The 23,873-nt window shown below is 36.5% G+C and overlaps 2 protein-coding genes across 7 annotated transcripts in view; one reads left to right on the top strand and one right to left on the bottom strand.

The window, feature by feature from the left end:
* LOC129565360 (neurotrimin) overlaps positions 1-21,098 on the top strand; it is a 52,560-nt gene extending 31,462 nt beyond the window's left edge. For 2 of the 3 annotated variants that reach the window (XM_055440166.1, XM_055440167.1), the window contains exons 3-14: positions 405-467; positions 552-610; positions 8,243-8,402; positions 8,519-8,544; positions 9,783-9,923; positions 10,548-10,611; positions 11,565-11,640; positions 12,107-12,162; positions 13,697-13,816; positions 14,134-14,307; positions 15,185-15,388; positions 16,576-21,098. In XM_055440166.1, coding sequence (XP_055296141.1) covers positions 405-467; positions 552-610; positions 8,243-8,402; positions 8,519-8,544; positions 9,783-9,923; positions 10,548-10,611; positions 11,565-11,640; positions 12,107-12,162; positions 13,697-13,816; positions 14,134-14,307; positions 15,185-15,388; positions 16,576-16,847 — 1,415 coding nt within the window. In that variant the 3' untranslated portion in view covers positions 16,848-21,098. The remainder of the gene's footprint in view (positions 1-404; positions 468-551; positions 611-8,242; positions 8,403-8,518; positions 8,545-9,782; positions 9,924-10,547; positions 10,612-11,564; positions 11,641-12,106; positions 12,163-13,696; positions 13,817-14,133; positions 14,308-15,184; positions 15,389-16,575) is intronic. The other variant, XM_055440168.1, reaches the window with a different exon arrangement.
* Positions 1,958-6,115, bottom strand: LOC129565362 (trimeric intracellular cation channel type 1B.1). Of its 4 annotated transcripts, none has more exons than XM_055440172.1 (6): positions 5,839-6,115; positions 5,697-5,762; positions 3,456-3,898; positions 3,195-3,260; positions 2,942-3,108; positions 1,958-2,856 (listed from the first exon to the last, which is right to left on the bottom strand). In XM_055440172.1, exons 3-6 carry the CDS (start codon positions 3,771-3,773, stop codon positions 2,580-2,582), a joined length of 828 nt encoding a protein of 275 aa, XP_055296147.1. In that variant the 5' UTR covers positions 3,774-3,898; positions 5,697-5,762; positions 5,839-6,115; the 3' UTR covers positions 1,958-2,579. The 4 variants fall into 4 exon arrangements, with proteins under 4 accessions (XP_055296147.1, XP_055296148.1, XP_055296145.1 ...); XM_055440173.1 differs by having other exon boundaries at positions 5,896-6,110; XM_055440170.1 differs by having other exon boundaries at positions 5,923-6,067.
* Positions 21,099-23,873: the final 2,775 nt, after the last annotated feature.

The raw sequence follows: 23,873 nt of genomic DNA on the forward strand, positions 1-23,873 counted from the left end.
TACCTGTGTTAAGTGATTTCTCATTCTAGGTAGAATCTGTCCGCAACGCTTTGTGAATAATTCAAGCATCTTGATGAAGAATCTGAGAAATTAAGCACCTTAATTTCCTGTGAAACATTATTCCATTCAAATTCAATTTTTTTTTTCGCTCTCATCCCGCAACACCTGTATACTCCCTTGTCTCTCTGTCTTTCGCTCCATCGGCCTGGCATTTCTTGCAGTAAAGACATAAAATACTTGTATCAAAATGGTATAATCTTTATCACATACCGCGGCGTGTCTTCTCTCCGTTTCTCCGTAGAATACGTTCATTTTTGTGTGTGTCTCATCTCATGTCATTTTACTTTTCTTCCCTCCACACGCACACGCACACGCACACATCAACAAACAAAATCCACACGCAGGCACAAGCATCCAGCAGACAGAACCGCAACCGGAGTTCCTCGCTCCGCTAGATAATTTTACAGGTTTGTTTGGTTTTTGTGTATTTGATGATGTATTTGTACTTTTCTAACAACATTACCAAATCTTGCGACTTTTGGATTTTACAGTGACTCAAGGACGTGACGTTTCATTTACATGTGTTGTAAATGATTTAGGACACTATAGGGTGAGTTGACATCAATTTGCACAACATTCATCTCGACAATATTCTCTCCGCTCGGTTTCATTTTCTTCGTTTGATTGAGATTCCGTTGTGAGACTATGGCGTTCGTCGACCATAAAATATCATTCCCGTATCAAAATGAGAGATGCAATGGAACGTATAAAGTCAGCATCAAGTGAATGCAATAAATTACCGGATTTAAGCATTCTTTGCATCAGCAAAGTCTATTTGAATTGCTTGATTCTCACACAGAATTTTAAAGTAATTATTTGACTCTCATGAAATGTAATGCAAACGTAAAATGCTCAATTCATTGATACGTTTTTTTTTCTTTTCTTTTCGTTATGCATTTTAAGTGGAAATTTAGTCTTTCCACTCCATGAAACAATTTGTATAAAATGGATTTTATTATGTTGTTTACTTTGTTGCTGACTGTTTTTTTTCTACGTGAAATAAATTGCTGTCACAACACCGAATCACTTATTTGCAAGCAAGTCAAACGAGATAGAAAAATTTGGCATTTTAATTTTCGTTCACTTGGCCAATTTGTTTGCATAAAATGTATCATTTGTCGAGACAAACATTCATTATCATAAATTTATATCGCTTTATCTGTAATGTACACGATCATTTGGACGAAAATAAACGTCGCTTGAATTGTAAAGCTGAGAAAAATGCGCATAAATATGTGATCGTCATTTTACGGGTATTTTTTTTGCATCGAAAACTTATCGAACAACCTTGGATTCATCCATGAAAATATTTTAACTTGTTCCTAACACGGCAACAACTACGGCAATGGAAAATGCAGCAATAATTGTTATGGCAAGAAATTGCATGAAATTGAAAAGTTCATTTTGTAACTGGAGTAGTTTTCCCTGGAGTTTTTCAATTACGCTCCCATTTATTGATTGCATTCATATCATAGCGAATAAATTTCCATCATAAAGCCGCATGTAACTGTATATACTGGGAATTTTCGACGTGAATAAAACAATAACGCTCATAAATTCATGGAATGCATTGCAATACACCAGATTACTCTGTGCTTAACTCGATATGTGCAAGTACTTCAAACACATTATCCACATTGATAATGCGTTAAAATTGTTTCAATCGAGTTGCAGATTCACATTTGCTCTTACACTCAAAGCTACTTATCTGTCCATTATTATTCATCGATCCGTTGCATACTTACGAAAGTAGTACTTGATTCAATTAATCAAAAATTGATGGATTCCGCTGTAATAATATCAAAATGAAACCCAAAATTGTTCCACTTATTGATGGGTCCTATTTTCCAAGTTTTTATTCGATATGATATGATTAAAATGAATAAAAAACTTCGTCTTTTGTTGTTATCAATCGTAAAAAAAACACAAAATTTTTATTTTTAATCACTAAATTTAAAGTCATAAGTTGAACATATTTTTCGTGTTATACGTATGGTAGCTCTTGTGTGCTTCATGATACATATCGCTAAGTTTGCCTGTAAAATTGTTCACACTTAAGGCGGGCGATGCTTAAAAAGAATTCAATTCAATCGTCAAAAACAACAGAGAAACAAGTTTTGCGAATTGAAGAGTCGTCATATGAAACTTATGTAATACTTGGTCAAAATGAATTTTTGTGTGTCCGTAGCTGCATACAGTCGAAATATTGTGAATACAATGCCAAACTAAATACCACCCACAGTATGTTTAGCATCAACAGAATATTTCGCGCTTATTAGCTCAATGTGAAACGTAGTTTGAAAGCATTAAGCTTCTCTTTTTGGTTTGTCGATTATGCTTTGTTCTTGGTTTTGTAAACCAATTTTCGTCAAATTATGTTGTGTAAATTTTAAAATGAAATGGTGATAGCTGCTCGTCCAATGAAGAAGGAAAAACCGTTTCTGTGTCAAGCGTGTGTGTTGTTTGGTGACTAGGTGGAAGGTAACTTAAAACTGGATAAATAGTGGATCGGAAACGGATTAGTTCAATTTCTTTGCATCTTTTGGTTCTTCTTTGGCTTGGCCACGTCCCACAATTTTGGCCAAACTGTCCCAGATACCGCCGAAGAATAGAGCACACGATAAGTTTTCAAATGGCACAAATGGATCGTGAATGCCCAATAAAATCGACGACAATTTAAAGTAAACCAAGAAAATGACAATGCCGAAGTACACCAATGCATGCGGTGCCGAAATTAATTCGGTCTTTTTGTCCAATACAAAAATGATTGATGCAACAACAGATGCTTTTGTGTAGCTGGAAAATGGTATTCAAAATGTATTTCGTTAGATGTATACGTGTAACGTGTTGAACAAAAGAGAAGAAACGGGCATCTACTCACAATGTTGGTTGCATAAATTCCATTGCAGTCGGTGTCCAAGCACCACGAATCAATCGTTCGATTAATTTCGTAAATCCGGCACCATTTCCCTTCAACGTTCCAATGATTATCATGATAACATAAGCATTTGGATACAATTTTGCGGCATGTGATACTCCGTCATGAATCTAATTTCGAACATTTATACATATAAACCAGTGTCAAAACACAGATGCACATGATTGTTTAATGGGATAGGTGGCTTTGCAATTACCTTCTTGCATCGATAAATTTCCTTCATGGCGCATGCAATCACTTTGACGGGCAAAAATTTGGCAACCTTTGAAAATGATAATGCATTTATTTCATTGGAAACTATGTATAGATAGTTTGAGATAGTTAAAGAGTTGCAAAATGAATCTATATGTTGCTTTTCTATTCGTATCATACTGGTGCACCATTACGATTCGAATCAAAGCGTTATTTTTCATTTATTCAAAAAAGAGCTCTTTTTCAAAGACGTAAAAAATCAAACCTGGTATCCAATATCGAGTGGTGTATAAAAGACGATATACCATACAATTGTGGCTACGTACAATTGTGGTGAGTTCTTAAGAGGTGCCAAAACGGGTTCGCCCAATAGCCCGTTAGCCACCATACCACCAGCAAAAATGACCAACATCGTTGACAACCAGCAAGCCAATGGATGTTTTCGTGAGAATGCAATCGCTCCAGGACCTAAATCTTCTCGCACCGCTAATGCACACAACAAACTGTGAGCAATGTCAAAATACGGGAACATTTTCAATTTAATGACCTGATTGGCCATATCCAAAAATGCCTCTGGATCCATTTTGTACTGCAAAATTTCGTCGTCGTCGTTCGCTTTGGTTTTCAAATATTTATCGAATTAAATATTTGCTCTTTGTTGAATTTCGCTCGATCAGTACAAGTGAGTGTGAGTGAGAGAGACAATACCTGCAAAATTGAATTTAAATAGCCATTTATTATTTTGTACACGCCTCAATTACCACCGCGTTGATAATAACAATTCTCTTTCTCTTCCACTTATGTTTATATAATAAAATATTCTTGAATTCAATGATTGCCGACCGTATTAATTGAATTAAATTCACTTCACACTTCAGAACATTCGAACGAAAAGCGATATACTTGTCGGTCTCGTCGGTGTATCGTTTTTCAGTAGTTTAGTTTGTGATGTGCGGAATAATATCGTTAAATACAATGGCTTAAAGAGGCATACTGCATTGCAATGTCAAACAGTCTGTGTGAATTACTCTATCTTTCTCTCGGTGTGTCCATTGGTTCACATAAATTTTTTACCGAACGTGCGGCAGCTTTTGTTGCGACTGCTGCTACTGTGTGAATGGTACAGAGAGACAGAACAGGCAATTGCTCGGAAAATGAAAAACGAATATGTCATTGTGAGTGATGAAGAGATTCCCGCGACTTTATTCAGGCTTGTTGCCATTCCAAAATGCGAACGGACTGTAAATTGATATATATTTTCAATGGCTATTCTTGCATGAGAATGCAAAATGCCGTACGCATTGTATGTACGGCTTCCTGAACATTCTCTGAAAACCACTCGCTTACGGTGCGCGTATCAAAACGATTGATTCAAATAAACAAACCAGAAAAACAGACACACATCTAATTGATACAAACAAATGAAAATCAAGCGAAAAATATTCGACGCGAGAGATACACGTCACATGGACGACACACTCGCAGGAAAAGTGGAAAGTGATGGTTGTTTTTTTTTTATTATTGCCACTGCTGTCATTGTTGTTGCTGTTGCTGTGATCAAAATGCCCGCCGTTTTATTTATAAATAACTATTCCACAATAATAATAATCACATATATGCGTGCACAACGAGTCACGGAACAAAGAGACTAAACGAGTACAAAACACACTAACCAACACCGAACATGTTGCTTTAACATACATAGTCGACCATAGAATGAAAAAAAAAATTGAACGCAAATATTGCTTTTTCACCCGATTTTGCTACAGTTTCTTCGATCTCGCGCTTTCGCTCTTACACTCAGTCTCACTCTTACTCTCACGACATTGTTTTGCCCAACCAAAAACTAACGTTGTTTTACGTACTTTTTTGTACAAATACAGACACGAGCATCAAGCAACCATAAGGCGACGGAACGCGTGCAGAAATAAATTACATAATGAAAATAATTGCCAAGAGAATAGAAGCAGAGAGAGAATGATGATTGGAGTTTTACTCCAATGAATTGGAAAAATATGCACAAATCAAATTATCATTATGAATTTTTTTCTCCCCGTTTTAAACCAATCGTTTCATAGACATAGCGCTTCTGAATAGCTTATCAAACACTTATTTTTTTATCTCGTTATTATCGGATCGTGGAATTTGGAATAGTGAATGCAACTCATTAAGCGCTGACGAAACGAATTAATCACGAAAAAGCGCTAAGCCCAAAATAGTTTAGCACTTGAGTCTTATCACCCTGACTGTATTGATTGCATTTATTTTGCTGTTATACACTTAAATGGATGCATAAATCAATCTTTTTTTTTCTCAAGTAACTTGAGTCAAGTTCATTGAGTCTTGCTTGAATTGAATTGGGAATTTCACAATATCGCACACGTCCAAAAGTTCTAAATGCGCTTTTCTTTTTCACTTGTTCCATACAATAGACAAAAAATACTTTTTCCACATTTGACGAATGTTTGCAATTTTTTTTTTTCACATATTCGATAAAATGTCTTACTTTTGCGATTTTCAATGGAGAAAATGATACATTTTCCGAATCTGCGTTGAATACACAGCTACAAAACTGTAAAATAAGGCAGAAAATCAGATAAAAAATATGATTTCTTTTCTTTAATCAAACACACAGAGAGAAAACTAACAAGACCAAGCTAAAAATGAAATGATTCAAAAAAGAACCACACACAACGGCAACCGACCGCAATCGATGCTTCGTCTATTCTTACTGTTTTGCTCTTGGTTTAAATTTAGATTTATTCACGGCGCTTAATGTGTTTTTTTTTTTCGTATGATTTTTGTCTCGCAGAGACCGGCGAATCCGACGATCGCACACAATACACCGTGCGCACACAAATAAATCTAATTTTAGTTATGGGCCACAAGCAGCTGTGTACTGTAAATACATGTCAAAACTAAACTGACGCTCCGCATTCACACGTCAGAAATGACAATCCGTCCGTTTCAGACTGGAAACTGCAGTACTAGATTCATGTTCTTGCTCGAACGACGACGAAGCGGCAAATTTAAAATGAGCATTGTATTCCCATACTGTATCACAGCAGACACATCACCTGCGGGAACACTCTTTGAAACCTACACAAACAAAATCCATTTAATTTTCTTCATTAAAAGAGCTCGTCAAGATTTCTGCACGTTTTTTCCTTCTTCTTTTGAAATGATTAAAGCAACTTCTTGAAGCGACAGTAAAATATTCTCGAAAGTTCGTTTTTTTTCTCTGTGTTGCATTTTTAGAAGAACAATGTGCTGTTTGGTTTTGTGTTAAAAGTCTGTTTTGTTGAAGTGGCGAGATGATGGCCATTTTTGGTCACTCCATTTGTTACCTAAACGGTTTGTTGCACCTAACTTGGCTAAAAGGCCACTTGAGAACATTTCATAGAGACAAAGTCTAGTAAAGCTTTTTTCTTAATTTATTGAAATGTTCTGTTGAGTTGGCGAAAATTTTTCTGGGTTCCCACTTTGAGTGTTGCTTTCTCTTCCACTTTCTCTCCTCTATCTCTCTTCCTCTCTCCCTCTCCATCGGTCTCTCTGTGGGCATTTCGAAAAATCTCCAACAACTTTTCGCCTGAATGTCATTTCTGAACATCTTGATAGTGTCGTCTCTCGTAAATGACGGCAAATACAAACGTATAAAACCATAGAAAATCAGTGATTCAATGGTGGAATCACTTAAACTTTTTCTCCGTTCCTCCAGTTTTATTTTTCTTCTCAATCATAAATTGTCGCCAGTCCTATATATTTATGAAGTGATAACGGACATAAACTGTTTAAATAAAACAATTGAAAGCCCGTTTTCTACATTTCACGTCAGCAAGTAAACGCATCTCGGCTGAGAAACAAAGGCCTGCATAAAATATATACCTAGGGGACTCACGCCAATTTCCATATTTAAAATATGAACAAATAATATGAATTGGTTTATGTTTCAACATATTAAACAGATATGTATGCATAATTTCAATTTTGCTCAATTTTGTTCAATAAACCGACTGTCAGCAGAACCATGTCCAATCTGTTGACGTCATTATCGCTTCAAAAATTCTGGAAATGGGTTTTGGTGGATCCTGTGGATTGTTCAAAACCGCTCCTGGTTCTGGAAGTGGATCCTCAGGATGGGCCAGGGCATTGTCAAACCCAGTCTGATCCATCCTGAAGATCCACCAAAACCCACTTCCAGAACCGGGAGCAGTTTTGAACGATCCTGAAGATCCACCAAAACCCACTTCCAGAACATATTGTTCAAGGTGAATATGAACAATAACAACGCATTCGGGAAATAATACAAAATATTTGAAATCTAGCGTGAATTTTACATGATTTAAATAATACAAATAGATTTTGCTAAATAAAATTTGGCATGAATCCCCTAGATATATACACACAGTGTATAAAAACGTGTAAAATAGATAAAACGAAATCGAGCGAATGAGCTGAGAGAATGAGCACCATTTTCATTTGTAATATCTTTCTATTTTAATTTAATGTTTCGTTGGGATATATTCTTTTGTGGCGAAAATTCTTTTCATTTGATAAATTATGCCTTGTGGCGAAACTCCGTTCTCTTGCAATTGTGTTTTAGCAATTGTTGTTAGCTAACATTAGCACTCTCCCCCCTCCTCTCTCTATCTCTCTTTATCTTAAGCTCGCCGTCCATTTTCCCATTTTCAAACAATTATGCTTTTGGTTTGGTTAGCCTCAACACTTTTCGAAGCGCAAAAATGACACACAAGCGGTGGCAGCGTTCACACAGAGAGAAAGCATTGCGAATGAGCAAAGTTTTTCCAACCAAAACTTCGAGTTTCGATGTTGTAATCGCTTTTAATGGGTGTTAAAATATTTATTGTGCGCGAGCGATTCTCTTTGGCTTTGCCGAGTTACCCAGATTTGGAGAGAAACCTCCCCGAAAGCGAATCGAATATACAAAGGGCGAAACACTGCACCAACACAGAGCGAGAGAGAGAGAGAGAGAGACTTTGAAATTATTATTGTTATGCGAACCATTTTATGATGATGCGTTTCATTTTCCAGGTGGCTTGGATAAAATCGGATTCAAAGGCAATTTTAGCAATACACACACTAATGGTTGCACTGAATCCACGTCTATCCGTAACACACAACGGTCACAATACGTGGAAATTGCACATATCACACGTTCAGCTACACGACTCTGGATCGTATATGTGTCAAGGTATGTTATTGTTATTCTATCGTCTGTGTTATCCCATTTGTCTTATATAGCCGAAAACGTAAAATGCTCAATTTAATCCTTTGTTCTATCCCTTACACAAACACACACACACACAGTGAACACGGATCCGATGCGAAGTCAGGTGAGTATCTCATTATATCAACGAGGATAGTAATTTCACCCGAAAGACCTTACAGAAAATAAAAATAATAACTCATAGGAAGATTATGGAATGGGCGAAAAAATCATATGCAATGATTTTGAATTCGTGGTCCGTTGCCGTTCTTCTTTCAATTTCTATTTCCATTCGTAGTCGAATCATTCGTTCGGCATTTCCGGTGTGCCGATGTTAACATGTGGAACGATGTGTGTGATTTTTTCCACAGAAATCGGTCAAGAGCGCATACACATAATGCACAAAATTGCATATTAGGCATGTGCGTTAATATTAAGTATAAAATCATAGATATAATAAGGCGAATGTTCAATGCACGTTGAATTTTAATTTTTTCAACTTCTGAATGGGGTGAGGAGAGATAACGTGCAGAAAGAACGACGACGGCGACGGTGTCGTAAGATGCATCAGATTTTGAATGAACCTTTTCCCTCACATATTCGATTCCCATACTCTCTTTCTCTACCGCACACATATCGTTTACGTGCCGTATTTTTACAGTATATGCAAACCGATTGTGAATTGGCGTTGAAGCATTTCATACACACATCTTCTCAACGTCGTTGTCGTCGTCGTCGACTGCAATTTCAGTTGCACTCGCATATTTCTCATTCGTCGAGAGTGATAGGAAAAACAATGTCCTACTTGCAATCACATATTCCATACACATGCTCATTTCAATTATTACACATCTCCAATCTGGTTGCGTGAGAGAGCCATCGCCAACATTGGTTGGTAGCCTGATGTCTGATGCTTCCTTCCTTCAACCCCATTCATACCATTGTGTTATCATATTAAAGTTTCAGTATGCGTTCAACATCGTATTCATTGCGACGAAACTATTCATTAGAGATTTTGTGCTGCCTCTCTCTCTCTCCACCTATCCCTTTATTTTTCGACGACGATGCGTCACGACGACACCGATACGAGATAAAGAGAAATGGCAACGGCACACACCGATTGCAACAGATTTGATAACGACCGACATACACACACAAGTGAACAACCCGTTTTCTACATTCTACGACGATTGATTTTTCAGCCATTTATTTTAATTTGCTTTTATCTAATCTTTCTTCTCCTTTTTCTTCTTCTTTTTCGTCCATTTTTTCATCTTCTTCTCGATCTCTATGCTTCCTGCATATTTTCATCATTCCATTTGTCCATCAACACAAAACCAACCGAAACGATGTCACACACTGCAGTGGGGCCATTTGAATGTCGTTGTTCCGCCAGACATTCTAAACGAGGCTGATACCAATGGAAGTAGCCTAGATGAAAGTGTCACCAATGAAGGCGGCCAAATTCAATTAGTGTGTATTGCAACTGGCGTTCCAGAGCCAACGGTAAGCGATCGAACGGTGCAATTTGTTCAACAAGCCTATGTTTTGGAAATTTCGGCTTCTTCGTGTTTTTGCCCTCTTTATTTGACTTGTTCAGTTTTAAAATGTTTAGTCAGAATGAAAACGATATCTTCTGTTTATTGCTCTCGGGTGTGCACAACGAAGTCGAAGCGAGCAGAGGACAAAAAAAAAACAACCACCACCACGACCAAGAGCAACGTTAGGACACATATAAATTATTTTAAATTGAATTCTGATTTATCTTAAACTGGGAATTTATGTTTTATATGTTGCTCCTGTGGCACCACACGCCGAACCAGTTTTCGTTCGGCAAACACTGGTTTTGTGTGTGTGCGCGCGCGCGCGCTTGAGATGCGGTGTGCACGATGTGAGCAATGAGCACGCGATCCAAACGAACGAATGGGCCTCAATCGTACGATTTTCATTATTTTTTTCCATTTCAAGTGAACCTCGTGTATTTTTGGTCTATATCTTCTTCAGTTTTTTCTTTCCCTCTCTATCCTCTAACTCTCTGTATCTTTTGTATATCTCTTTACATGCACAAATTGTGTCGACCACGGTAATCTGATTTCATTTGGAAATCACCAACCGCAATAAACCATACAGACGACCTGGAGACGTGAAGGTGGCAAAGATATTGTTTTACGTAGCGAAGGACGCGATAAACAATGTAAATATGCCAGATATTTTATTTACTAAGCCAATATATTTATCTCAATATATATATATATACATATATTAGGGAAGAAGAAGCGAAAAAGATTCTCTCTTTCTGTTTACTTCGTCGAGTATGGTATCGAGTTAAGGGCGGCAGAGAAATTGTAATCTAAACCAATATGTGTGAGTGAGTGTATGTCTCTGTTGCAACAATGACTGAATGGGAAATTGAAACCAAATAGAAGCAGAGAACGATTTGGAGAGGGTGGGTGGATAGAGTGAGAGTACGAGAAAATCGGAATCGAGTGGTGTCTTTGGGCTGCTCCTTTTTTTAAAAAACGTATTATGTGCGAGATAAATGCTATTTGTTTTATTGCTTTTCATTCGCATTAGCTTAATCTGCTCGAAGATTTATTCTGGTTCACATGCATATCTCGTGATCATCGTGATTTTGATACAAAACTCACTCTCTCTCTCTCTAGCTCAAGCTCTCTGTCAGTTGGACTACGAAAAAGACAAACATACACAAGAACTGGATGGTGCGCATCAGATTGTCCCATGGGTTTTTACTTGATGTTTTTCTTATTGTCGTTCTTTTTTCCCATCTTCCCGCTGTATTTCTTCATTCCCATTTTACAATGCAACATGCTGAAGAGGAATTTATGTAACACCCGTACCACATACACATATACATAAACACAAACAAAACCACTTACAACATCTAATTGAATCGATGATATTGACAAATAATTTCATTTGTTTCCCATTGACAATAATTTCTTATTAATATGAACTTTCTCTCTCAACACACAAACTCACACACAACGAGTGACTTTAATTCCATGCGAGTGATGAAGACAAATTAAAAGCATGCACCCATAAAATGAATGCCAATTTCGAAATAACGACTAATGTTCAATGTGATTTCACTTCTTATTCTCTGTGCTCCGACAATGGACAATGAAGATGTTAAGCACGTCGATGGCAGTAGGTTGGTGCTGCATCAAGTGCAACGAACGGATATGGGCGGTTATATGTGCATGTAAGTGTAACTATATATTTAATATCGTTGTGCATTAGAGTGGTTCATGAGAAACCGTTTTCATTCGTTGTCCCGACATTTTTCGCCTGGTCAAATAGTTGTCTCTTTTCGGACAGCGAGATTTCTTGCTTGCATACGCCTTTCGGTGAAGCGAAAAGTCTTCGCTTTCCAAACTGGACCGAACTTTTTTTCAAGCAAATTTATTTTTAATAATTCAACTATTTAAATATTCTCTGGACATGACCATAAATATCAAAGCTTACTAACAAATCCATTTTGGACACAAAGCCGTCTGTCGCTGGCATTTGTTACAACTTTTATACACCCATTGAAAGAACTATTTCGGCAGCATTATTTTTGCAAACCACTCCAATATTATTCCCATATACTTACTCGCATTTATTATTTGCACTTTGCACTATTATATCTAACTAATTTGGGCAATTGGATGTACGTGTATATACAGCGCATCGAATGGAGTTCCGCCAACCGTCAGCAAGCGATACGACGTTCAAGTGAATTGTAAGTATACGAATTTATGTCGTGTGATTTGCGTTTATAGTGAAATAAAATATAAATTGAATTTAGTACATTTTTATGATGGTGTAACGCCACAATCAAAACCAAGAGACTTTTTATGCTTGTCAGCTTATAGCCAGTGTAAGTTTGATAGAAGTATTTGCCGGTATTTTATTTGTGGAAATGAAATGTAGACGCGGTGATGCGAGCAGTGAAACGTGTATTGTATTCTAGCAACAATCTTATATTCGAATTTAACCAGAGCCAAGAAAAAAAAAACTGAGAAAACATTTGAGCTGCTACTGTTTACCATCGGTATGTGTGCACGGCGTGGAAAAAGTTGTTACAAAGTCGACTCAAATCACTGGATTTAAGCATCCCGTTCTCCCAAAAGATCAATCGGATTTAAATCAGAACAAATAATGACTAAACACGAATTTATTTCGATTTATACCGACATTTTTCTACTGCGTCGCTCTTGATCTCTGCTCAAACAAGGCCATAAATCATTCCTAATTGCTAAAGTAAATGAAATGAAATTACCTTCGAAACCTTCGGTCGCTTCTGCTTGAAAACAGTAAAATACGGGAAAAAGTGTGATTTTTCTTCTTGCGATGTTTTTGGTTCCGAGTTTTTTTTCTCTTTTCGCTGTTTGGTCCCATCACAAGAATGAACAAAGTGTAATTATGTTCGCTGTGTGATCAGCGGCCGACAAATGGCCAAAGTCATAAACACACTCCACATCATAGTTAACCGTTGACCATGACTCATTACAATTAGAGCACATGATATTTTTTTTTCTCTCTCTCATCCCTGGCTCGGTCATTTGATCGACCGAAATTTAATTTGTGTGCAATGTTTACCCTCGTTTTAATTTCACAATTTTCTCAATGGCTCACTTTAAATGATGGAATCATAACAATTGTATTACCGCGTCACGAACAAATGAAAAAACGGAAGAAAACGAAGGAAAAAAACGAAATGAAACGAAACTAATGTTTCTGCTATTCAGCAGCAGCAGCAACAACAATAAATGTGGGTTAAAAAAATCATAGCAGATTTTTTCGATGTTGTTGCCGTTTGCCGAGAAAAAAAAACGAAAATTACTTTATCTTGTGTTAATAAAATGGGCATCGAAAGAGCACAATTTCGGCGTGAGTTCGTTCTACTTTTTTCTACATGACTGAATTTTTCTCTTCATTAATATGAAGCGAGCGGTTGTGTTGTTGTGGGCTCGCGCGCACGCCGTCCCTTCTGTCTTGACTCAATTTTCCGTGCAAATTCGGCGCCTATTTACTTCGTTTACAAGAGCAATTATGGGTTTTGATGGTGTGGTGTTAGACTGCTCCAAAAAAAGGTATATTTTGAGGTATATTTTTCGGAACTGGACGGCATTTTTTATAAGCGACCAACTTTTTTTTTGGAGCAGTCTAGTGTGGTGTATATCCGCTTTTTTTTCTCGATTCTCTGTTTCGGTTTTATGTGCGACATTTTTTTTTAAATTTATTTCTCTTTTTCTCTCCAAAAACGTAACCAGTTCCACCGAGCGTAAAAGCTGTTAATCATGTTGTTGGAGCGCCCGTCGAGAGTCACGTTCTATTGGAATGCACTGTTGAAGTATTTCCGAAACCGTTGAACGGTTGGTATAAAAACGACGGTAAGAAGACATCCAAGACATTATGCCGACTAATTTTTCTCTTTCTCTGTCTCATTCTTTGTCTTTCAATTGCAAAGTTTGCGCTGATGCTTTTGTTTGGCCAGTTTTTTTTCTATTTTCAGCTGTGTACTTTATTTGAACCCATGCATTAAGTATGTTTGCCGATGTTTTGTTGTCCTTTTCTTCTCTGCGTGTATCGATTGTTGTTTAGCGGCAAACATTTTCATTCAATTCAAACAATTTGGTTTTTATTTGGAGTATTTTCCAGCTTAAATGGTTTTTTTTCTCACATTTTGGTTGGCATTTCTCTCCAACAGGGAGTATCAAGTTGCACGATGGTTCAAAATACGTCATCACAGAGCGATTGATGAATAGTTACACGTGGCAGTTGAATTTAACCATAAAGAATCTACAGAAAAATGATTTTGGCGAATATACGTGCACGAGCGTGAATGCGTTGGGCAAACAAGATGCTCGCATTCGGCTGCAAGGTAAGTGTGCTACGAATGTCTTCATCCATTCCAAATTAGTCCTTTTGCTGCAATCATAACTATTTTGGTGTCTGTGTTCCATATAAGAATCACATAACAATTGAAATGGAATTGAATACGTTTTATTGCCCTGATCAATGAAATTGGCAAGAGCTTTTCCACTCTATCGATTGACGATGACAAACCCCGTTCATCGAAGTATTGTTAATTAAAAGTCATTTACAAGAAATCTCAACGCGAATAGCAGCAGTAGTAGTAGTAGCAGCAGCAGCAGCAGCACTGTGAAGCGGAAATAAAGAGATTTCCCAAACACTTTCTTCTGACGAATGTTGTTTATTTGCTTAATGAACGTCATAAAGTTGCTGCTCGTTCTCATTGCGGAATATGCTGCTCTGTTCTCCGTGTGTGTGTGCAATTTTGCATGGGTGAGATAGGGGGGGGGGGGAGTTGTAATTTTAATTGAAAATTTTATATCAGCGTGCTTTTATTGGAATTTTATTGTTTGCCAGATTTTAAAACTTTTTATATCCATAAATCTATATAATTATAAGCAGGACGACTGCAAGCAAGAAAAAGAGAGAGGGAGGAAAACTGCGCTTGAAACATGACTCGGTGGCATAGTCAAGCGAGCATTATGTATTGTTTTGCGATTGCAAACAGCATACACAAACACACAGGAATGCCTTTCATCGGAAGTGTTGAATGGCCCATACTGTTTTTGGGGCAATTTTCTGCACGTTACCTTGTTCCTATGTTGCCTTAACACTGTCGTTGTTGTTGTCATTGTCATCGTCATTCTCGTCGTCGTCGATAGAAAAAGAAGCCAGTCCAGGTTTACATAAATTTAATTGCACTTTTGTTTATTTGCATTTGACAGAGCTGAAACTCATAACGCGGCCCGTAACAACAACAACACCAACACCGTACGTGTATACAACGGCGAAGCCGCCACGGCGCAAACAACACCAAAGTCATAACCATAAAGGTCATGACACATCCAACCGTGTTAAAGAAATATTACAACCAAACAATTTACAAGAAAACGAGATTGTTGGAGCAGCTGCTGGTGGCTCAATCGAAGGTATGTACCGATTACAATAAAAACTGAAGAACAAAAAACGAGAAATAAAACCGAACGTCGGCAAATTGTTTTCTAGCATTCGGTCGCTTGCTCACTTGCGTGCCACACAATCCGAACACGGCATCCGATTGTCCGTTTATTTGCTTAATTTCATTTGAAGCAAATTTCAACCGACAATACTGTTAGATTCTTCCCATGCAACATAACGTTCAATTATGCCATTATTGTCGATTTTGCTGCTTTAATGGATTTTACCCCATTTTTTTTCTTTTCTTTTTCCTTCCGCTCACACTCTTTCAGCAGTTTGCATTTTATTGTTTATTGCTGCATTACAATTATCGCTAGAGGACTGTATTTCCCCGAAAATTATTTTCACCATTTTCTTCTTCTTCTTCTCTTTTGAAATGCGATTTGCGTTTACATGTTCCGAAATTTGTTTGCAATTCGACGCATATTCGAATTTAAACTGTTTACATGTGGCTGGTAAACGAAAACTTTTCGAAAATCACAAATTCACCAAATTTAAGAGAAACGAACATGTCAAAATGGCCTTGACGACCCAATCGAGAAAAAAAATGCGATTAAAATGGTTCATGTCACATCGTATACGACGATGCTACCAAGTCTGTATTAATTGAATTTCTGCCATTGACCGAAAGCAATGTGCACTTTTTGCTTCGACTCGATTACATTTCAATAGAAATGGTGAAAACGATTTCTGTTCATGGTTAGAATATGTGTGTCACAATAGTCAGCAGAAAAACGGTTTTTATTCACCCGACACACACAACACACACACACACACACAATACACAAATGGTGTTATCGCAATTTTCTAGTTGCCGCCCGTCGCAATCTAATTAAATTTTAATTTATGATCGTTAATTAAATAAACGCGTGTTGTCCTCCAGTTAGATAAAAGCCCTTGATAGCCATCGGTTTTGCTGATCGTGGTGAATTGTGTGTATGTGAGCGAGCGGGCGTGCGCTGATTCGATTCGTTTTGTGCTTTCAATTTTTGCATGCAATTTTTGTTTCTTGTTTTACCATTTTCCTTTCGGGTCATCCACGATACAATATCTCGTTGGCGTGTGCGATTCTACGCTTGAATTTGATAAATGTATTGTCGTATCAATTGAATGAAACAATGAAAATCGATATGCCAATTTTATACGCATATTCATGTAGTATTTACACAAGGTCCGAATGGTCGAGCATCTGGTGCGAATGTCGGCGGCGGTGGCAGTGGTGCGGGAAGTCTGGGCTCAACGAATGGCAACAATGGTCCAAATGGAGTGGATAAATCGCGAACATCGCATGCGAATTCAGGTGATATGTCGTCATCAAATCGACCAGGCTGGTTCCTTTATCCAAGCAGTAGTGTCAAATCAACAACGAATCTCGGTGACATTGCCATTTTATCAATCTGTATGCTGGTCATTCTATTGTCGGCATTGTAATCGTCGTCGTCGTCATCGTCATACATACACACGACTGATGCGACTCGACTGTCAACGCTTTCGTTTCATACGTGGATGAAGCAAAATAACACCACGCAAACTAGTTTTCCTGCATTCGAAACAAACGTGAACGGTGCTCAAAAATGAACAACAAAAAAACTATTTGAAAACATAAAATTCTCTGTACATAGCACATTTTAAATGAATCCTACACAGAAAAAAATCATTCAAAACATTCCGGAATATCGTTCTGATCCAAATTTATTAAATTTACTATACACAAGTCATATGCATTTATTCCAAATTCAAAATGTCAGCATCGCAAAACGAAAAAACAAAGTGAGAAAAAAACACCAGTAAAATTTACTCCATGAAATTAGAATGTGTAAAATGGCATCATATATCTTGTTCGAAAATTATTATAATATATAAAACAAACTATTCCCCAACACTCAAAAACAAATTATTAAATCCTAACTAATTGACTAACAAACATTTTAAATAAAAACAACAAACAAACAAGCAACTAAATGTGTAAAGGCAAATATTGTTGATGAATGTGAAATATTTTTTAGATGGAAATATAAATATATGTTATTCGAATTGGTGCAAAGCGCCGCAAACATACAAAAAACGTATCGTGTCAAAAATTATTAGCGGAAGTGAACGTTCGTTTCACTTCACATTTGTACATATTGAATGAAATTAAGCGTAACATTTTCACTCTGACACGACAACACGTGTGGGATGAAAATGGGAGTGAGTGAAAACCGAACGGATATATATGTGTACAAAGGTCATTCGACTTCAAAATTTAAGTATTTCCATGATTTTTGGTTGTCAGTCATTCGGTAACGTAATTGTACGGCAAAAATGTGTTATATGATTTACATAAATTTAATTATATGGCAGATTTCGATCAGGATGAATTCAATGGAAGGCCAAGAAGCTCATGGAGCATTGCTCAATTAGAAGCCAACGTTAAAAGCTCAACTTTCGAGACAAACACAAATTCAATCTGTCAAAACGGCCGCATGACAAAGCACGACAAACAAACTCTCAAATCAATTTGATTAAATTGAATTAAGTGCACTTTATGTAATGATACAGTTGAACATAAGTTTCGTGGATGATTTGCTGCGGCCAATTTGAATGCGTGAAACGGACACAAAATAGGCATTTATCTGGTTGTTTGCACAAAATTATGACGGTACAACATGATCTTGAAAGCGATTTATCCAAGCGATTTGACACATATATTTTTTTTGTGAGTGTGTCGGTCAGATTAAATTTTTTCTTTTTGCCATTCATATTTTCAGTTGCATAAAAATTGTCTCGCGACAGGAAACAAGCGCATTTTTTTCCGACTGCGTTAGTTGAGGCCGTTTGCAATGGCTCCCGGGCATATTCAGCTTTTTTCGGATCTAAAGCAATAGAGAGAGTAAGAGGAAGAGAGGGCGAAGGGGAGAGAATCAGAGGAAAAGAGAGAATGAGCGCGACAAAAAACAACGTTAACAAATTTGCAAAATGTCATTGCCGATAAGCGCAATTTATGGTAGTGAACACAACTAACGCCGCGCTTTTTTTTCAACAAGAACTTTTTGTTGTTGTTGTTGTTTGCATTTTAATTTTGCTATGTGTTCCGAAAATTAGGTTGATTCGTTCTGATTCCCATTCTTTTTTTTCCCTTGCTGCGTTCTTGCTCTTTTACTCTCATGCCAGTTGTAATGTTACGCAAAAGCCATATATGAAGTGTATGTAATAGCGGTCATGTCGTTTGATATGCAACGTTTTTCAGTGTTGTTTATGTATCCGTGCTTGCACACAACACACAATCATGATACGCAAAAGCCAGAGCCAAACTTTGTATGCAAATCTAATTCTCTGACGTTCCTTTGCTCGCATTTTGTTTCATCGCGTCCTCGGGAAGAAACAGACGAACAAAAAAACACATTCGCAAAAATGATAAATATGATTTTATTTCCACTGGTGCTAATTCTTTTCCTTTTTTTTATAATTCTGCACAGAAAAATGTTCGGCGTTTTTTTGTGCATCTCTTTCGAAATAGTTTCAACAAACTGTAAAAGTGGTGTTCTCTAGCCATTCCAAAGATACGTTTCCGGAATGTTGACGCTTTTTCTGTATGTAAGGGGGGGGGGGAGGAGAACCGTTTGAAAAAGAGCATTTGTGTCAACAAACATGTGGCCAACGTCAAACAATGTATATTTATTCTCTGTCTGCATATTACATTTCAGCACGGAAAAATGGATACACGTCCACACTGGATGAAAACTGGTTCAACGCCATTTTTTTCCAATTGATTTTGATTTGCCCATTAAAATAGCGGTAAAGCGCACACAAAACATGACTTTAAATATGCTAATGGAATCCATCGATTAAAAGTATATCTGTTGTTCTATTTATTTAGAGAGGAGCGTTACCTTATTCGCTGGGCTAATTTCAAAATTACAAACCAAATCCTGGTTACTCGGTGCTTTTAGTAAATTTATCACAATTCTGTGTCGAGGTTAGATCAAGCGGTTATACAACGATTCCAATCAAAACCCCATTGTTCATAAAACATTTAAGCCGATGATCCGGCAAGGCCAATCAATCTGAATCTGCATATATTTTCGAAATAGATGCAACCAAAATATTCACATCAAAAACAAATAATTCTCGTATTTTGCATGGTTTTGATTGAAAAATACAAACACCAACATTGAACACACCAAATAATAACCTTCGAAACTATTGCACAACTGAAACTGTGCAGATACAAAATGTGAAATGTGCCGACCAAAAAAAGTTTTGTTTTTTATTTTCATTTTTTACAGCCATTGCGTTATCAACATTAAACATTTTCCCGCCATAAATTCATGTGAATTTTGAATGGAGTTTCGTTGAAAATAAAATTAAAATAATTCCGTTCTATCTATTGCTCTGGCTCGCAATTTTCGATATGAGTTCTCTGTAATTTTCATTGTTTCGACTGTGGTTCAAATCAATTTCGGGTTGGCTGTCTGACTGGCGTACATTTTCACATAGCTTCTTCGTAGTGCGATGGCAATAATTTAAGGGGCGTAGAGCCGTGTATTAGTAATTTACATAAATTACAAAATACTCTCTCAAAAATGCCCATAAATGGGATGGGAGGGAGCGTAATGCAAGGCGTCGTGCTAAGCGAGCGTGTGTATAGGATCGCATTAATTGTTAACATGGTCTGTGGTCGCAAGTAGTACAAAGTCCATTGAATTTATTTTATTTTGGCTGCGAATATTATCATTTTTTTTCTTTCTCTCCAATGCCCAGCTAATCCCGTATCAATGGCTTCGATATAATTCGATGATATTTATAGTGTCCATTACCACAGTGATCAATGTTAATTGAGCTGAGGCCAATGTAATCGCTAATATCACTAGTCTATTGATTAATTAGTTCTATATTTGGTTTCGTTAAACTCAACATACATTCATTTATGACCGAACGACCGAACCAACGAAACAGCTTCGGTTTAGCCAACGCATTTTGGAATTTTATTCAATATTTTACAATGAATTTAGTGCTCAAAAGCTTTTAGCTATGTATCCGGCAGTGCTTCGAGCGTTCTGTGTGTGTGTATGGGCCAAGTTAGTTAATTGGATAAGTGCACTAGCTATTAGAAAAATCATGCATAATTCAAATCGAAACAACTCGAAAACAGTCTAGTCGATAACGTTTGTTTGTGACTCTCGAAAATTGGCTTCATCATCCTGAAAATGAAAACAAACAAACAAAATAAGTTTTTTGTTTCCGATTTTTTTCTATTTCTGTGTGGGTTTCTCAAGTGCGCAAGGAATATTGTTAAATTTTGGTTTTCCTTGTGAAACTTATGATGATCGTGTACAGGTGGGCGTTTTGCGATTACTTAATCACTTGCACAATCATTTTTCGGATGATTAAGATGGCACTTAATCACTTAATCGCTATTAATCATGATTAAGTGATTGTGCAATTGATTAATTAATCATCGATGATGATTAAGTTGTTGTCTTAATCACGATGTCACCGTGATTAACTGTGACAACTTAATCATGATTAAGTAAATAGTTAATCATGATTAAGTAAATTCTTAATCATGATTAAGATGTGATTAACGAAATGATTGTGTAGATTTAATTAATCATTAGACGCCATAAATGCAGAAATGTTGAAAATGATTCCCATTTTCCACAATCATTTCGTTAATCACATCTTAATCATGATTAACTATTTACACAATCATGATTAAGTAAATTTACTTAATCATGATTAATTAATTCTACACAATCATTTCGTTAATCACATCTTAATCATGATTAAGAATTTACTTAATCATGATTAAGTTGTCACAGTTAATCATGATTAAGTTGTCACAGTTAATCAAGGTGACATCGTGATTAAGACAACAACTTAATCATCATCGATGATTAATTAATCAATTGCACAATCACTTAATCATGATTAATAGCGATTAAGTGATTAAGTGGTCGTATTAATCATCGCGAATTTTAGGTGTTTGATTAAGATTAATTAATCTTAATCAAATAGTCCGCCCATCTGTATGATCGTGCGTGTGCTAAATTTGCTTAATAGAAACATAACTGTTGCATAGAGAAATCATCATATTGCTACAATATCGGGGTGAAAACAAACTCGAATGGCAACACTAGTGAAACATTTTAAGTGTAAATAAGAGGTCTTCCGTACTCATATATATTTGAAAACGATTTGTATTTAACACAATTTGTAAAACTGTACAATTTGCTTGGGGGAAAAAAATGAAGTACTTGTACCAGTAAAACTGAATGTAATAAAACATAATAACCGAAACCTGATAAACCAGCATTATGGGAATTAACGCATAATACACACACAACTGCTAGTGGAAAAAATAAATAATTAGAGTTGAATTTAAGCTAATTAACGAATGATATGGATAAAAAATCCGGGGAAACATACACACAAACACCACCCATCCACATTTAATGCAAAATCATGAGTTGATTCATAACTTATAAACTTTTTATTGTTAGTTATCATTGGGAAGGATGATGAACTTATAATGACAACAATTGAAACTGAAACAACAACTACCACTACCAAAAATTGCCGCGTAGGAAAGTGTTAGCAATTAAAAAGAGCGTAAATTGAGAGCGGGGATGAATAAAACCAAGCCTCGAATTTATATAATTAATTCACTAACGAATGTTTTTTTGTATTCCTGCAATTACAAAACGATATAGCGAAATGAGAGGATACAGTGGCCAGAGAGAGTGCGAGAGATAGAAGAAGAGCTACAGGAAATACAAAAAAATGTTGTTGAACGATTACATGAATGCGTATTTAATTGATTGTTTTATTGTCATTATTTTTTAATGATGGCTTCAAATTTATGGAATCGCATTTATAAAATTCGATTACAAACAAACAATTTGTAATTTTTTTTCGTTTTGTTTCGTCCAGTTGTGCGAGAGAGTGAAAGAAATGGAGAGCGTAAAGAGAGCATGCACGAAAAAAGCCATTTGAAAATGTCAAATTAATTATTTAATTTTGAAGTATCGAAGTAATTTGGGTTTTTGAATAAATTTCGCAATGTTTTATTGATCACAAATGCATAATAATAACACAGTCGAATTTGAGAGTCATCGACACATACTCCGAAAGTGAAACATCCCTCTCATACATTTCACACACACACACACACATACTTTTTACCATATCAAACACATTAATATATCATTTAGAATCGCATTTATCAGCGGTTGAAATGTGCCATTGAAACACACCTCAACGATTCTCTTTTGCTCAATCACAAAAAAATAGAATAAAGTCGTTACAAATTTTATTCTATGGAAACATTCACAGTTCGACCAAGGAAAAATGAATCAATTGAAAAAGAATATGAAATGTTATAATCGGATTGGGTTCATGGCCGAAATGTTGATGATTGAACGAAACCACAAAAATATATATCAAACATCATATCGAACTCTCTCTCTCTCTCTCTCTCTCTCTCTCAAAATTCTTCTACCGAAATTGAAAACAAATTCCAAATAACAACGTACATGGAAATCGTTTCACTTTGAACCACAGCGGAAACCTCATGACGTTTGATTTAGATTCCGAAATTCGTCTTGTCTTCATTGTTGTTTTTGGAAAGTTGAGCTATCAACTCTGAATATTCAAGCAATTTGTTTTCAATACTCACGGTTTATTGGGGATCAATTTCCAAAAATTGACGTCAACAAGGTTTTTAGTCAGAAGAAAACGAATGGAACTTATTGTTGAGTGCCAAAAAAAATTAATACGCTAATGAATCCAAATAACATTTGAACGCTTACAAAAAAAAACTCATTTCGAAAAATCTTCAATTGAAAGAGATTCTTAATGTGACACAAAAATGATGAGGAATCAATTTCCATTCAATGCGTATCACCCGAAATTGATTCAAATGTGTCATGAATCACGTATGAGAAACACAGGCTCGTGTGACCGAATGGGAACTCATTTATAAAATGCCTTCGAATCACATTTCAAGATAAATCCTATTGCAATTTCAATACCATTCAACCATATTGACAAACTACTCCCACGAGTTTTCAAATTAGTCACCGAAATTTGCCGTTTTTTTTTGGTTGCTGCTGTTTTTCACTTTACTCGTCGTCGAGCCGGAAAAACGTCGGTGTTTGTCCATGAGTCAGTTAAAATTGACATAAATCGAATCGAAATAAATTCATGCGTTTCGGTGCATGTGTGTGATTCAATGTAAATGGCGGCAAAAGGACGAGAGAGTGAGAGAGGGAAAGGGGAAGAGAAAGAGAGAGATGGAGGCAAAAAAAGTGAAACAAAAAACCACGAACACACAATAAGCACAAATGAGCATATTGTAATCCAATTTAAAAGCTGTAATAATATATCGATTTGAATGTAAAAATATTTTGAGTACAGCGAGAGAGAGAGAGAGAGAGAGAGAGAGAGAGAGAGAGAGAGAGAGAGAGAGAGAGA

This window comes from Sitodiplosis mosellana, unplaced genomic scaffold, assembly GCF_009176505.1.
Source record: "Sitodiplosis mosellana isolate CC-2019 unplaced genomic scaffold, AAFC_SMos_1.0 Smas_scaffold_2, whole genome shotgun sequence".
NCBI classification, from domain to species: domain Eukaryota; kingdom Metazoa; phylum Arthropoda; class Insecta; order Diptera; family Cecidomyiidae; genus Sitodiplosis; species Sitodiplosis mosellana.

Coding starts and splice junctions, on each gene's coding strand:
- LOC129565362 (XM_055440172.1), bottom strand. CDS start 3,773: ATGGATCCAGAGGCATTTTTGGATATGGCCAATCAGGTCATTAAATTG. Junction 3,109..3,194: donor AAATTTATCGATGCAAGAAG/GTAATTGCAAAG, acceptor GTTCGAAATTAG/ATTCATGACGGAGTATCACA. Junction 2,857..2,941: donor GAATTTATGCAACCAACATT/GTGAGTAGATGC, acceptor ACCATTTTCCAG/CTACACAAAAGCATCTGTTG.